This window comes from Ixodes scapularis, unplaced genomic scaffold (genome assembly GCF_016920785.2).
Source record: "Ixodes scapularis isolate PalLabHiFi unplaced genomic scaffold, ASM1692078v2 PGA_scaffold1__304_contigs__length_218370807, whole genome shotgun sequence".
NCBI lineage: Eukaryota > Metazoa > Arthropoda > Arachnida > Ixodida > Ixodidae > Ixodes > Ixodes scapularis.
In genome coordinates, this window is record NW_024609846.1 from 195594687 (window position 1) to 195609595 (window position 14909).

General features: G+C 45.4%; 1 protein-coding gene across 1 annotated transcript in view; it reads right to left on the reverse strand.

Moving 5' to 3' along the window:
- The window catches only part of LOC8043439 (solute carrier family 13 member 5), a 90346-nt gene that overhangs the window by 18175 nt on the left and 57262 nt on the right, over nucleotides 1-14909 (reverse strand). The window contains exons 10-12 of the mRNA XM_042291021.1: nucleotides 12291-12471; nucleotides 10732-10893; nucleotides 8846-8983 (exon numbers count right to left, since the gene is read on the reverse strand). Coding sequence (XP_042146955.1) covers nucleotides 8846-8983; nucleotides 10732-10893; nucleotides 12291-12471 — 481 coding nt within the window. The remainder of the gene's footprint in view (nucleotides 1-8845; nucleotides 8984-10731; nucleotides 10894-12290; nucleotides 12472-14909) is intronic.

Sequence of the window (14909 nt, forward strand, 5' to 3'; positions counted from 1 at the left end):
CACTGAGCATGACGTTTCACCGTGTTCGGAACCACGGCGCAAACCGTTTTTCTTTTCTTTTGTGTGTGTGTGTGGAGGGGGGGGGGGGGGTTGATTATTTGTTATATATATTTGCTTTATTTTTAGTCCTAATAGGAAGAATTTACATTTTAAGATCGAATGTTGACATGTCAGAATCAAAGGAAGACATCAATGCATCAACGCACCCAAACATATCAATATCAAATTTTATTATACTTCATTTTCATAAGCCAAGACGAAGCCGACGCCAAACGCCGATTGGGTCAATCAAATAGCGTCAAAGGTGCAACGTCATGGTGGTTGTCACGTGACTGTGCGGGTACTTTCCTTGCACAAATTATGTACAGGAAAGACCCCGTGACTTCTGCTTTTCACGCTGTCTGAGTGGTCCCATCAACTCGTAGCGTCTGAACTTAAAGTGAAACGAAATGTTCGGCAGAAGAGTGATCTCGAAGATCTCTTTATAGAGTGTATATAAGTACAAGCAACTGCAAGTGTTTGAAGGGATCACTGTATTTTATCATAATGGTAAGAAGCTAGACTGAGGTAAAGAAAAATTAAAAAAAAAAACACATAGTGGTTCCTTCTTACTCTGTTCTTTGGAAACTAAGTGCCGCCCATCTTCCTTCATTTGAATATGCACACCACGTTAAAAGAGAACGCTAAAGGTATATATATACAGGGTGCGGCCGTAAAAACTTTCACATTTGGCACGCCTAGCAGAAAACGAATTTCAAACGTAGATACCTGAAATTGGGCACACGAGCGTCGTTTATTCCAAAGTTTTTTGCATATTTTTTTCAGACGTCAACTCTGGTGTAGCGAATTATTAGAAAGATAACAAAAATGGCAGACGTGCATTTCCTATGGCCTATACCTGCCCGTTTGCCGTCTGCTATCTGATTCGCGACGCCGCTCCCAGATGGCGCACTGAACGCAAAAACGCGGGAAACGCCGCACGAAAGGCTGGTGTCGGGCGAGATAATCGCGATAAAAAGTGATTTTACCGAAATATGTGAACGATTATGCCCTTTTACTTAAAATTTAGAAACTGGCGGACGCATTCGTTTAATAAAAATATGTTCTGAAGCAGACGAACGTGTGTCATCCTTTGTCGTCTGCTTATCTGTTGACGGGTTCGTTCCCGGTGAAAGCTCAACTTTGGAATCAAGAGTGCCGCTGCTGAGGCATCTTGATTGTTCCTATTTATTGTTTTTGTTGCACTATCTTCTGCAGTTATTATCAAAATATTTTGATAATAACTGCAGCGATGCCGCAATGCTCGGCAAGTGAGTGTACCCAGGCAGTCAAGTGGTACGTGGAGCGGAACTCAGTGGGCCTCAACAACACGAAAACTGCGCACTGCATTTCATAAACGCCCGCCTTCACGCCCGACTGTTTTGAGTTGGGCGGATCGTTTTGTGGCTGGAGAAGACTTTAAAAAGAAGAATCCACTCAGTGAACGTGAGAGACTGCTGAAAAATGAGGAGCTCATTGAAGCGGTGCTTGCTGTGTTCGAGAGCGACCCGCAATTGTCAACAAGACGAGCAGCTGTAAATTAAATTATCTCGTCGCATCATGGTGCCTTCTTGCTTGCATGACGAACAGTCAGAACTTGAATTGAAACAGGTAATTTCAACAATCGTTCATATGTTTCGTTCAAATCACTTTTTATCGCGATTATCTCGCCCGACACCAGCCTTTCGTGCGGCGTTTCCCGCGTTTTTGCGTTCAGTGCGCCACCTGGGAGCGGCGTTGCGAACCAGATAGCAGAAGGCGAACGGGCGGGTATAGGCCATAGAAAATGCACGTCTGCTATTTTTGCTATCTTCCTAATAATTCACTACTCCAGAGTTGACGTCTGAAAAAAATAGGCAAAAAATTTGGGACTAAACGACGTTCGTGTGCCCAATTTCAGGTATGTATGTTTGAAATGCGACTTTTGCTAGGCGTGCCAAATGTGAAAGTTTTTACGGCCGCACCCTGTATATATATTGTTACGATGTTGTCGTTGAAGGAGTAGCCAGTCTCTGTCGGTAGGCTTTTATTTTTGAACTGCAGGGCTCAGCTCGAGCTGTCGCGCGCCCTAGCCATTTGTCTAGTGCGCTCTTTTTCTTCATCTATATGGCATTACACCCCCTTTTGTTTTGCGGTCGTCCCGACCGCTATTAACAAAATATATATGTATGCATTTTTTTTTTGTAACGAGGGTGGTGGTGGTTTATGGGGTGGGTCGGGGGGTGTAGGGCTTCATACGGGCGACGTGGACTACATCGGAGGCTGCTCGGCGTCGGTCAGTAGTGTCTTGCTGTTGCTGCACGTGGTATGAAAGGTCGGAGAGCTTGCGCACGACTACGTACGGGCCGATGTAGCGGTGGAGGAACTTGGTCGCCAAGCCCTGGTGACGCTGAGGTGTCCAGAGTAACACAAGGTCACCTATTTCATATGAAACGGGGCGGTGAGTCTTGTTATACCGTCGGCATTGGCCTTGCTGGGATGTACGTGTGCGTAGCCGGGCAAGTTGGCGCGCTTCTTCAGCACGACACGTGAGATGTGCTACAGTGTCGGGAAGTTCGTCATTTTGACGGTAAGGTAAGAGCGTGTCCAAGAATGTGGTTGGAGTGCGATTATGGAGAAGATAAAATGGTGAATAGCCGTGAGTGTCTTGAACGGCGGTGTTGTATGCGTAAGTAACGAACGGAAGAACAGCATCCCATTGGCGTTGGTCAGACTGGACATACATGGAAATCATATCGGCAATGGTGCGATTGAAACGTTCCACCAAGCCATTTGTTTGTGGATGATATGCTGTTGTGGGTCTAAGAATGGTTCCACAAAGATGTAATAGTTTTTGTATCACCTGGGAAACAAATACTGTTCCTAGATCGCTCAGTATGTGACGAGGGGGGCTGTGTCGCAAAAGGATATTGTGTAAGAGAAATGTGGCGACTTCATCTGAGTTTGCGGACTGTAAGGCAGCGGTCTCTGCATAACGTGACAAATGGTCCATGGCAACAATGACCCAGCGGTTACCGTTGTGCGTAAGAGGAAGGGGCCCCAACAGGTCGACACCGATGCGTTCAAATGGGCAGTGAGGTGGATCGAGAGGATGTAGAAGTCCAGCTGGTGCGGTTGTTGGCCATTTTCGTCGCTGACATTGGACGCATGATGCTACGTATTTGAAGATGTCGCGGTACATGCCGTGCCAGTAGAAGGTATTGCGCACACGCATATAAGTTTTAATGAAGCCCAGGTGTCCAGCTGTGGGGTCATCATGTAGAGCGCCTAAGATATCAGGTCGGAGATGTCTTGGAACGACAAAGAGCAGAGTAGGACCATGTGAGTCATAGTTGCGACGATACAGTACGTCATTCTGCATTGTGTAGGGGTCAACAAGCCGTTGTTCGTGGCGGGTGAGGTGGGGTTTGTTCATACAGCGGAAAATCTCTTGTAAGTGTGGGTCTCTCCTTTGTTCCACAGCAAAATCCAAACTAGAGGTCAAAGCTATTGCGGCAACGGCAGCTGAGGGAGTTTCTGGGGAGGGTGAGATGGGACTCCGAGATAAGCAGTCAGGCGCGTCGTGTTGTTTTCCGGACTTATAGAATATGGAGACGTCGTATTCTTGGAGTTTCAGTGCCCATCGTCCCAGACGTCCAGAAGGATCTTTCAAGTTTGATAACCAGCACAGAGCGTGGTGGTCAGTAACCACTTTAAACTGACGCCCAAATATATAAGGTCTAAACTTGCTGACTGCCCAAATTACGGCAAGGCATTCTTTTTCAGTGATTGTGTAATTCATCTCTGCGTTGGGCAAAGTTCGGCTTGCATATGCGATGACATGTTCGTGAGCGTCTTAAGTCCGGACTGAGCGCGGGTCGCAAGCTTGCGGGTCGCGTCCTGTGTTCGGCTGGTAGGGCATCCGAAGACATCTGATAGACGGGTCTTGAATGCGTCCCACGAGGCTATCTGATCTTTGTGGCTAGGGATCTTCGGAGAAGCGTTGTGGTTATTGAGCGAAGAGGCGCAGGGGATGCACCTCCACCAAAATGTTACGATGTTGTCGTTGAAGGAGTAGCCAGTCTCTGTCGGTCGGCTTTTATTTTGGAACTGCCGGGCTCAGCTCGAGCTGTCGCGCGCCCTAGCCATTTGTCTAGTGCGCTCTTTTTCTTCATCTATATAACAATATATATAACATTATATATATATAATGTTAAATATATATATAACTAATTATTAATTAGTTTGAGACGAAACTATAGGCATCGAGAGTATCTCAGAAACGACACAATATAAGCGCGAACCTGTAACCCTTAAAACTGAATTCAGAACTTGATTTTCAGACCTCTCTTGTTACCGAATAGCACAACCAATGTTGCCATTTGAAATCAAAAATTATTCACCTTCGGCGACAGTCAGTCACCAATATTTCTTTACATTTTGGAAAAGGGCAAGAATGGTCTAAGAGGAGCAACATGTAACAGCTGTAGGAAGCCCCGAGGTATCGTTTCAGAAATGGTATTGGTTGCATATCATGTCTCGTTAATATGAAGCGTCCGTCTCCCCTAAAGAAGCGTCCATAATGTGAGCTGTTCATATTATCAACACAAAAATGCATGTATGTACCCAGTTCTTCTCCGAGAATGATGTCTATACAGCGAGGCATCTATTTTATTGGGGTTCGATGAACGACATATGAGTGTAACATGAGACGCGTATAAAGCGTAGAAAAAGTACACAAAGATAAAACAAAATGGTGTAGAGCTTTACAGTTTGGTCCCTTTCTCGTAACAGCCACGTGAATACTTGCACGGAAAACGACCTCTGATATAGCACACCTTCGCTCACGTCGTAAAATTAGATAAGAAAGCCTTAACACGGACGAGGATGACAACCTGGGTAAACAAGTTTTTTTCTTCCTTTTTTATATTAGAACACATGATCGCTTTCGTTCTCACAAATGCAGGCTTGGCGAGCAACTAAACCATAAAGAGAGTCGCGAGTTTGCTCCCGAAGCCGCAATAGGGCTCCATCTTCGCATCTGTACCGACCACTCACGAAGTGTTGCACCAGTGGTGGTCGCGCAAATGAGAGATTGTCGGCAGCCATGAATATTAGGTTTAGTGCCCATATCTATTCGAGCCTAGCTCCCTTTCTTTCCCTCCACAACAACGAGCCAACGCGTTCGGTGAAATCTTTGGAATTTCCTTTCTTGAGCAGCGTCCAGCACAACGCGCTTCAGTCGCTCATTGCGATGACCGAGATGAGTCTTCAGTCACCGACAGTTGAAATGCAGGGCACAGCGAGTCCCTGGAATCTCTCTATAACTCCCTAGTCTACGAGATTGCGGCTTTTGCCGTTAGAAAGGCCAAAAAACAAATCGCGCGAAGCATAAAACATGAACAGAGCGATCCCCGCCAAGCTTTTGGTAAGCTGACCGTGAAAGACCGACCAGATCCAGGGAATGTCTTTCTATACATACGCGACTTGCCATGTATTTTGAACGCGTGGGAGACGTCGTGCTCGGCGTCGCGGAACCGATAGCGACATCGTACCCGAACTATGTGTTATCTTGTTGCCCGGTCGTTTCGCTGGGCTTTTTTCCGTTTATTGCTCTGCCTCGCTCCACGTGTGTGACTTGCGGGGAAGTACATTCACTACACGTCCACCGCCAGCCTCGTCAGACAAATATTTTTTCGGACGTCTAACGTTGACAGTGCAGTCTCTAGAAGAAAAATAAATATTTAAAAGGGAGCGTGTCCAACACGGCGGCTGCTTGCGCACAAAACGCCATTGGTGGCGGCACGGGACTTGAAACCAGGATGAAAGTTTCGTCTTCGGCAATAAAAAAAATCACAACTGTCACGACTCCAGTTTCCGTCCTGGCCGAACGTAAGCACAGGTTGTTTTGTTATTGAAAGCCATCGGGTGAGACTAGCCCACTCAGACATTCTAGTTTCCGACAGTGTGGTGCCCTCTGATTACACCAAACGGCATCGTGAAAGTCAAAAGGGAAGTAGCCAACAACAAACCGAGAAATACGAGCAGCGATTAGAGCCTGTGAGCACGGGGTCATACATGGCACTCTGGCTGTACTGGTAAATTGCACAAAAGCTGCCGTCTCCGCACTACTACGACTCTATCGCACGAACTGTTTGACGCCCTTTACAGTTCACGTAGCCCTCCCCACGAGTTACGAGCACTGTTGGACATTCATTCGCAACATCTCTCTTCTACATTCTTCGTTTTGCTTCTTTCCGTCCTGGTGGTCCCTTCCCCTAAAGCCAAGTAGCGACTTGCCCCTGAATGTGTGCTCATATATCTCCTGGATGCCTTCTCGCCTACACAATATAATCATAGAAAGAAGCAAAAAGACCGGTCGTTTTCTTTTTTGTCAGTCTCACGCACTGGTTGTCGGCTGTTTATCTCGTTACATCGGCGACAACCACCAGTATTAACACAAATTCCAGTCACGCCTACTATGTACAATTTGTTAGGGAAAGTCAATGTTTTGAGGAAAACGCGCGTTGATGTTTGGAGCAGAAAGGCTGCTGCAGTGGTAATGACTATGGTCACTGCTCCTTGCGGATGATTCCTCTTGCGTAGCGCTTGATAACCTCGCCATCTGGCCTCAGGCGAGAGTTCCGTTTACGACGCTCGCGTCGTATATCCAATCGGGATATTGAAACATTCCAAACACAGGGTCTCCGAGGACGTATGTCACAGCCACCGTCGTCATCACAGTAATCACCTTCGCTAAAAATCCGGGAAGAACCTGAAACATACAAAAAGAAGAAATAGGGGCGATCTTCAATTACAGACTAGTCCGGTGTAACATTTATAGTACGTCAGTGAACTATCTTTTTGTTTGTTATAGTTTTGACCATACACACCCTTACACTTCGTTTCGCTTTAGGTCCAGACGCAACCGACGCTACGGTCTAATGGGACTTATCAGACAGCTTCAAAATCGCACCATCATTGCGTTCGTTATGCTTCAGTATGTGTTCTATCACCGCTGAACCAATCATAAACGGAGAAGGCCCACTGACTTGCGCTTTTCACGCTCCTCGATTGAACACATGAGCTCGTAGCATCGGCTGCGTCTGCACTTCAGCTGAAACGAAGTATGGTCGTTTTCGGGAATCCTAGATATTCACTCCGGATGTCTAAGTTCAAGCAGTTCATCAACAATAAACGTCGTACAAACATTTCTTCTTTTTTATAATTTTCTGGGCACGTTTTCTATTCCTAAAAGTGTGTGAATTTATCTCATACAAAAGGTAACGATTTGGACCCGGTGGGAGCAGTAACGTGGAAAACGACGTGTCAGCAACTCGTGCTACCCTCACCAACTCAAATGGGGCGTTTCAGGCGTTAAAAGTTGCAAGTCCGTCTTTTATATAGCATTGCCGTTTCCCACTTTTAGTGTTACATTTATCGACAGTATGCATACTCAACGTTTGTAGGTGCAACAATGAGAATATTAAAAATGTGCACAAAAGACAACGAGGCACAAAAATTGCTCGATTAATATAAGCAATTTTAGAATTGTGCAAGGACATACGTGCATTGCAAAATACTTTTTCGCCCGGCTCAAGGTCCTCGCTGTGCATCTTCCTCCCCCATATCCTGCCGCCCTCTCCTCTTTGCGCAGGATTAACCCGCACGTCTCGGAGAAAATATCCTAAACCCCCTATACTCGTCTTCATCTCGAGAAAAAAAAATGTTTCGCGCATTGTTTACACGTCGCTCGAAGTAGTTCTTACAAGATTTGATTGTCGGATGAAGGATTCATGCTTTTTGCGTTTGATATGTGGACATCTCAATAAAAGTAACGTATATCTAATCTAATATTCACCTATATATATCACAATTCTTCACATAAAGGGGGAAATTAAACATGCCCCGCAAAAAGCCGGATTTTTTCTTTTTAAACAGTGGTTCTGGAGGTAAACGATGCTGACTTTTTTATGTCTTCAAGTGGGGGTCACTGCGGACCACGTATTGGACACGAGTGCAACGTCATCGTTCGGCTGGACCTCGTGTCCAATCAGTGAGACCACGAGTCCCAGCCCAACGACGACGCAGCACTCGTTTTCCACCTGTGACCCGTCCTGGTCCTCGGTTGCTCACGTAAGAAAATCGGCACTGCGCATCTCTATCTAGGTGGCGCTGCGATACACCGCAGAATGCATGGCGAAATTCGACTTCTTTCGGGACAAAAAAAAAAGTCGACGAACGAAAAATTGAAGGAGGGGGGGGGGGGTGTTTACTCTGTTCTGCTATAAAGTACAGGGTGTCACACAAAAATATACAGGGTTTTTTTTTTTTTTTTTACCGCAAAAATAAACTAGGCATCGCCGGACGCTCATTTTCCGTCCAAAGGTAGCACCAGAGGTCACAACCAGATGCTAAAGTTTCAGCCCGATCCGATACCTTAATCAAAAGTTTTAAGCGATTTTCTGAAATTTTCGATGGGAAAGTGGTGGCCAACGAAGTTTTCGATTACGCGGGGCTCTCTGGCACCAGAAACCGAAAACTGGAAAAAATGGGCTCCATTTTTCCATTGAACTTTTAAGAAAATCACTTATAACTTTTGATTAAGGTATTGGATCCGGCTGAAACTTTGGCATCTGGTTGTGACCTCTAGCGCTACCTTTGGGCGGAGAATGAGTGCACGGCGATGCCTAGTTTCTTTTTGCAATAAAAAAATGCCTATTTTTTTTTTTTTTGGCACCCTGTACACTCCATTTTGCGCGCTGAAAGCACTGTAAATTAAAAGCAGATTTTTTTTTCCTCAGTTAGACACTAAGAAACTACTTGCCATATCAGACAGCTTGAGACGAGCGTGTTCGTACACAATAGCGTTGGCTGGAGTCCCAACCGGAAGCAAAAAAGCAAAATTGCTCGTGATTGTCGCCGGAATCATAAATAGGAGTGGGTTTATTTTGAGTTCCTCTGCCTGAAAGCAAAAAACAGATTTATATCATATTTAACATTCGAAAAGCAATGACTATTTCAGCGTTATCGTGAAACGGAGAAAGGCGAACGGTGACAAAATTACAGACGTCGACAGCTTGAAAAAAAAAAATGGGAGAGGGTGCTCGAGGGAAAACGTCATAAATCATCATGCTGAGCAAATCTGAAACGTACGCGAGAAAAAGAAAAAGGGAGAGTACGGGAACGTTATGTGAATGGGAGAATGCAGGGAGCCACGTTAGCTACTCCACCAGCTGAGGAATCTTATCTGTAGTGAAGGAAAGACTTGGGTGAGTATGTGAGTGCACATTCCTCCAGGTCGCGTAGACAGCCAATCACGATGAACAACGGAAGTGTACGAGCGAATGAAAAAAGAAACTCAAAAATACGATTATATATGAAGAAAGGGAATGTGATCAGTCAATGCGCAAGACGTCTCATGCACTTCCTCGTCGTCCTTGCGCACATCGCATTTGGAAATCGAATCTTATTTTTAGCTTAGTCATTCTCTAATATTCGTGAGTGATTCGCCGTGATTGCCCGTCTTCGTGATCCGCAGAATGTGAACCAACGCGCATTTTGTTCTTAGAATGTAGGAGGGCTTACGGTCGATCCATTGCCTCGGTCAGAATAGGCAACCTGCAATGCTGTTTAGTTTGGCGCTCTCTAGCGACTGAAGCAAGAAACATTGGGTATGCCTGGGAGTGGCGGCTGAGTTGTTTAAACATGAACTATTGCTTTGGCGGCGCCGCTTAGCCTAGTGTCTGAAGCAAGAAATACTGGGTAATCTGGCCAATCGGAACGTGGCCACGTATCACCAGAGTGCGCTTTTATTGCGAAGAAGCATCATGCTCCAATATGTAAGCGTTGCGCTCGCATACGCAGAGCATATTGAAGCCGTTGGCACGCAATGTGGGGATTATCGTTTACCGTTTCACAAGTTACAACGAGACAGGGTATAACCGTGGGCTCTCCCCCTGCTGGCCCCGCCTGGCTGTTGCCGTCTGGCTATTACATGCGTAGGGCAACCAGAAGCCATCGAAAGCTTGCGCAGTACCGATTCCGGTCAGGCACGAAAGCTTGTGGGGACGACGACGCTCATATTCAAGCTGATAACAACGAGACACCCGCCAAAAGATGAACGCGAAGGACGCCAATGCACGGCGTGGGACAAATGACAGTAGCCCCTACAAAATATTAGGTAAAAATCAGTTTCTCACGCCGCCGTCGCTGAAAGCTACGCCAGGTGTGGCATGTCTGGAGCATTTCATTACAGACCCGTACCAGATCCAATTGAATGGCGCGATTCGCCAATAAAACACACCGAAAAACGAATCACAAAGCACGGAAAGTGAACATCACACATTCATTCATTATGTCCCCGGAGTTTTAAGTCACTAAAGTCATTATTTGGGCACAAAAGTGCAGCTATTATGTCTCAAGTTTACCTAAGCGTCCATTATTCGCCATCAATGATATTTAACTAGAAAGGCCAGAGTTCGCTTACGAGTCAAACATCTCTGAACCTCAGCATTTGTTGCGTGCGTTCCGTGCATCGGAATCATCGGGCTATCGTGTTTTCTGTACAGAAGTGATCGTGAAAACCTTTCTTTTTTAATGGCGGAGGTACAAAAGCACAAAAGTATGGGCCGAGCGAGGATGCGAGCGATTCGTCTCCTAATTTTAGGAACTCTAAGACAGGCAAATGTATTAGGTTAAGACCAAGTTTACCATTGCGGCAAACACAGGTAGAAGTACGGTGACGGTTCCCGCATTGCTGATGAGCTCCGTCATGAAGGAGCAAAATATGGACAGGGCCGCCATGAGCAGACCGGGGGAGAGGTGCGCTAGCCTCCCCAGATGTTGCCCTATCAAATGAGATAAACCGGACACCTGCAACATGCAAAAAAAAAAAAAATATTTATTAGGCAAAGACCTTCATTCCTTATGCCAGTAGGATTTAAAATAATCCTAATTTTTAGCACATATTTTGTTTTTCTGGGTGAACATTTTTTTGTGTTGTTTAGAGATACATTTTAATACATTTTAGTTAAAACTTATAGACAGGCGAAATTCGCTTGTCTAAGGCATAAAGTCGCCTATCATTTGGGCGTAATTTTCATTGCAGAAAGGAATGAACACTTAACTTTAAAAAAAAATATTAAAACGACGACTGGAATGTGCGTGTCAATTTAAATGAAACGACCGCGTGGGTGACGCAATCAGATATAACGGAAGACAACATGGAAGAGAGGAGAATAGAGAAACAAATAAAATATTATTCTGTCATCCGCTCTCTTATACTTCCCTCCGTGACCTGCGATTGAATGCATTGCCTATCTCCTGCCCTCCTCCGCTGTCTCCTTATATTGCCGCGAGTGATGCCAACTCGGACAACCGCGTGCATGGCCGAAATGGCGTCGCGCAAGGCTCTCTCTCACTCGAAAGCACGGGGTTCGGACTTTGCCAGCCTAGTTTTTGTGTTTTATAATTCGCGACTGTCCTTGAACGTTCTAGTAGAATCTCATAACGTACCGCCTGTTTCTATGCAGAATCTTCTAGACTACGTAGTTTGCATAAAAGAAGCTGAGACTGCAGCAACACCTAGACCGTCGCCCGCCCGTCGCCAACGCAAGATTCGCGTTACTTTGTAGGTAAAAGTTCGCCTGATTAAACGCCTATTTTCACTTTTACATTCCTCTATCATTTGCTCATTTGCCATCTCTTAAAATATGACAAATAAAACTTCGTGCAATCTTTGCCAAAAGTTTAGAGCCTTCCGCGCGCGCAGCCGTAGCGAGCTCGCTTCCGTGCGGCGGCGCTGCAATCGTCGCTATTCGCAAGCTGTGAGGTTTTCGAGAATAAGGGGGAACTTCGCTCCTGGAGTCGCGCTCACTGTTACCGCGTCTTTTTCCCCTTGATTTCTCAGACATAGAGCGCGTAATAAACAGACCTGAGCAAACAAATGTTCTCCTTCGCTTGAAAACGTAATTTGCGAAGGTCCTTCACATGCGAGACCTATACGCGCATTATCAAAAAAATGACTTTTTCTTGTAGGTGTTCTTAGCAGCTATTTATCCCGCGGTATTAATCCTGCTGAAGGATCAAGCAGGATTAATACCGCGGTATTAATCCCGCGGTATTAATCATGCTTGCACGAAGGCCACTTGCGACCTTCATGCAAGTTTTGAGCACCAAGCACCGACCACAAGAAATAGGTTGACAGTGGTAGGTCTCAGCAAATATTAACAGAACATATGATATTTAATTCATTTTGTTGTGTTATTCACCCGCATGGCCTCGGCAATGGCAAAACCGCTCCCGATGAGTAAGATGACGCTCCATTGCAGCTTTGCCTGCACAGCCTTCCAGGTGACCAGACCGGGACTTGAGGTCAGGTTCTTCGGCTCAGCCGGAATAATGAAAAGCAGCACGACGGCGATCATGACTGCCGTGGCGTCTTTCGGCTTTCTGGAAACGGAACAGTAAAAGGCTTTGAATGATCTCAACGAGCGCTAAAATACTTTTCTATCAAATCATTACGCCCACTGTTCGCTAGTTTAGGCGATAGATGGACCTACTACTTTCTTTCTTTCTTTATTACTTTATACATTATTCGAAAATTATGAGTTATTAATAATATTTAAGGTAATATCGGCAACTCCTGACTTTCAGAAATTGACTGTATGCCGAATTTACTTTGTCGTGTAATCTAACAGACCGAGAATGTAGTCGTTAATGTGTTTTATTCTGCGTCGGGTATGCGTAACAATTCTGTTTCGTTGTCACGATTGCTCTTGGTTGTAATATTTACATAAGAACCACCACACCGAACCTTTTCCCGGTGTGTACCAGAACGCCTACAAACATTTGCATTTTACTGATTACTAAATTTTAATAACGGCCTCTCCCGTTGTAAGCTTTCGGAGAGGCTGTCCAATATTTATTCGGTAATCTGAAGAATTTCTTTCCATAATCTGTGATCGACTACATCAAACTCAAGAAAGGAATAGAAACACTTAAACTCTATTCTTTGGCTGATTGTGTTCTAAAAATTATGCCGGAGTTTCACGGAGCATAGTGGGTTATTTATTTCATGCGTTACTCTTCAAGACATTTTAGAAACACCGAATATATATATTTTTTTTATGCAACGCTTAGGCTGTCGGTATACACCAATGTCTGGACAAAACTTAATAATACAATAAATATACAAGTTCTGAGTGAGCTGCTTTGGTGGGCTTCCGTGGTTATTAGTTAGACCAGGGGTCTCAAACACGCGTCCCGCGGGCAGCATACGGCCCACGACTCGCTGGGACGCGGCCAGCAAGCAACCGGCTACGAGTCCCGGTTCCCATGACTCGAGCGCTGGAAATGGCAATGCCATCGTGATCTTATCATCTCGCCGATTCATTTCTGCTCGAAAAGTACCTCCAATCTTTGAACGTATTCACGTAGTTTTTACTTGTCTGTGTTCATTTGCCCCTTGTTTCATTTCATGTTTTGCTTCCCAGCATTTTGTAATGTACAACAATGACGCTACAAGGCTGCAAGAGCGAGCTCTTTGTTGAAGGATGAATCTCGGCTGCGCGAACTCTCGATCAGCAGGAGCAACTGCCGAAGATAATGCCACGAGCTCGGGATTCTCGCCTTAAAAAAATATCATAATTAAAAGACAAGTATATGGTTGTTGTAATAGGAATCGTCAGGAAAGCAAGAAATGAAAATCGAACTGCAAAATTAAGTGATTGTTTTTAGAGATATTTTGAGCTTGGTTAATTCCTCAGTGAACTGAGCAACGGAACGTCAGTGTACTTGCTTTTTTGTTCTATTAAAAATTGGAGCACGTTGGCCGGGGAGGGGGGGGGGGGGCGTCATTTTAATTATTCTTATACATCAGGACAGGGACCAATGTAGTGATATAAACTACTGAAATCTAGAAATGTCACAGGCAAAACTGAGTTTACAAAAGGCACAGAGCACAAGGTCTTTTCTCTTTCAAATCGTTTGATCCCCCCCCCTCCCCCCGGCTAACGTTGGCCCTCGGCCTTCCCAGTGCGGGCTATCTGGCCCCCACGCTCAAATGAGTTTGAGACCGCTGAGTTAGATGATAGCACAAACCTTGGGACAAAATGTTCGCCAAGTTTTGGCCACACTGCATACCTTAGGACAAAAGAGTGGTGGTAGTCCCGTATAGACACGAAATGTTCCACAATATTAACAAGGTAGCTAACAGGTATGGTGTCCCCTTAGTGATGTCAGCCCACCTCCCCCCCCCCCCCCCCCCAAAAAAAAAATGGGACAAATTTGTGCAAAGGTTTAGGCTAAGGCAAAAATACCAGAAATATATGGGCCACAAAAATCATGCCCATTCTTACGTACCCTATTCTTTAAGTGTCATCTATAGTGTCCCGTATTCATGTGGTAGATGCTACGGGTCACTGTCATTTCGGCCGATAGTCGGTCAAAAGGGGCGGAAGGGCCGGGAGTGGCTTTGAGGCCGAATAGGGCATAACGGCCGAGAAGTGCATTAAGGCCGACAGTCTCTGAATGGGCTCGTGTGGCCGCCTCCTCAGGGGTTACGTTGTGGTTGACGAAAGTAGTTGCCACCATATTGGGCAGATGGTGCCACATATTTATTTTATTTCTCAGCGCAGATTGTATCTCTCGGTGACGGCAAGTACTGCGTTTTTGGTTTTATTGCTTTATCCTTTACGGTTAATTAAACATGTCATACTTTGACCGTTTCCACTTGATTTTATTTTTTGCTACACACTGTGTCAACATTATTTGGTAAAGGGCGAGAGCTATGCCCCATGAGCCAATTAGAGAGACGGAACGAAGCACGTGACACTTCTCTAAGGCAAGAATGCACTCCGATGGTGAGTTGTCATGTTCTGATGGTATGG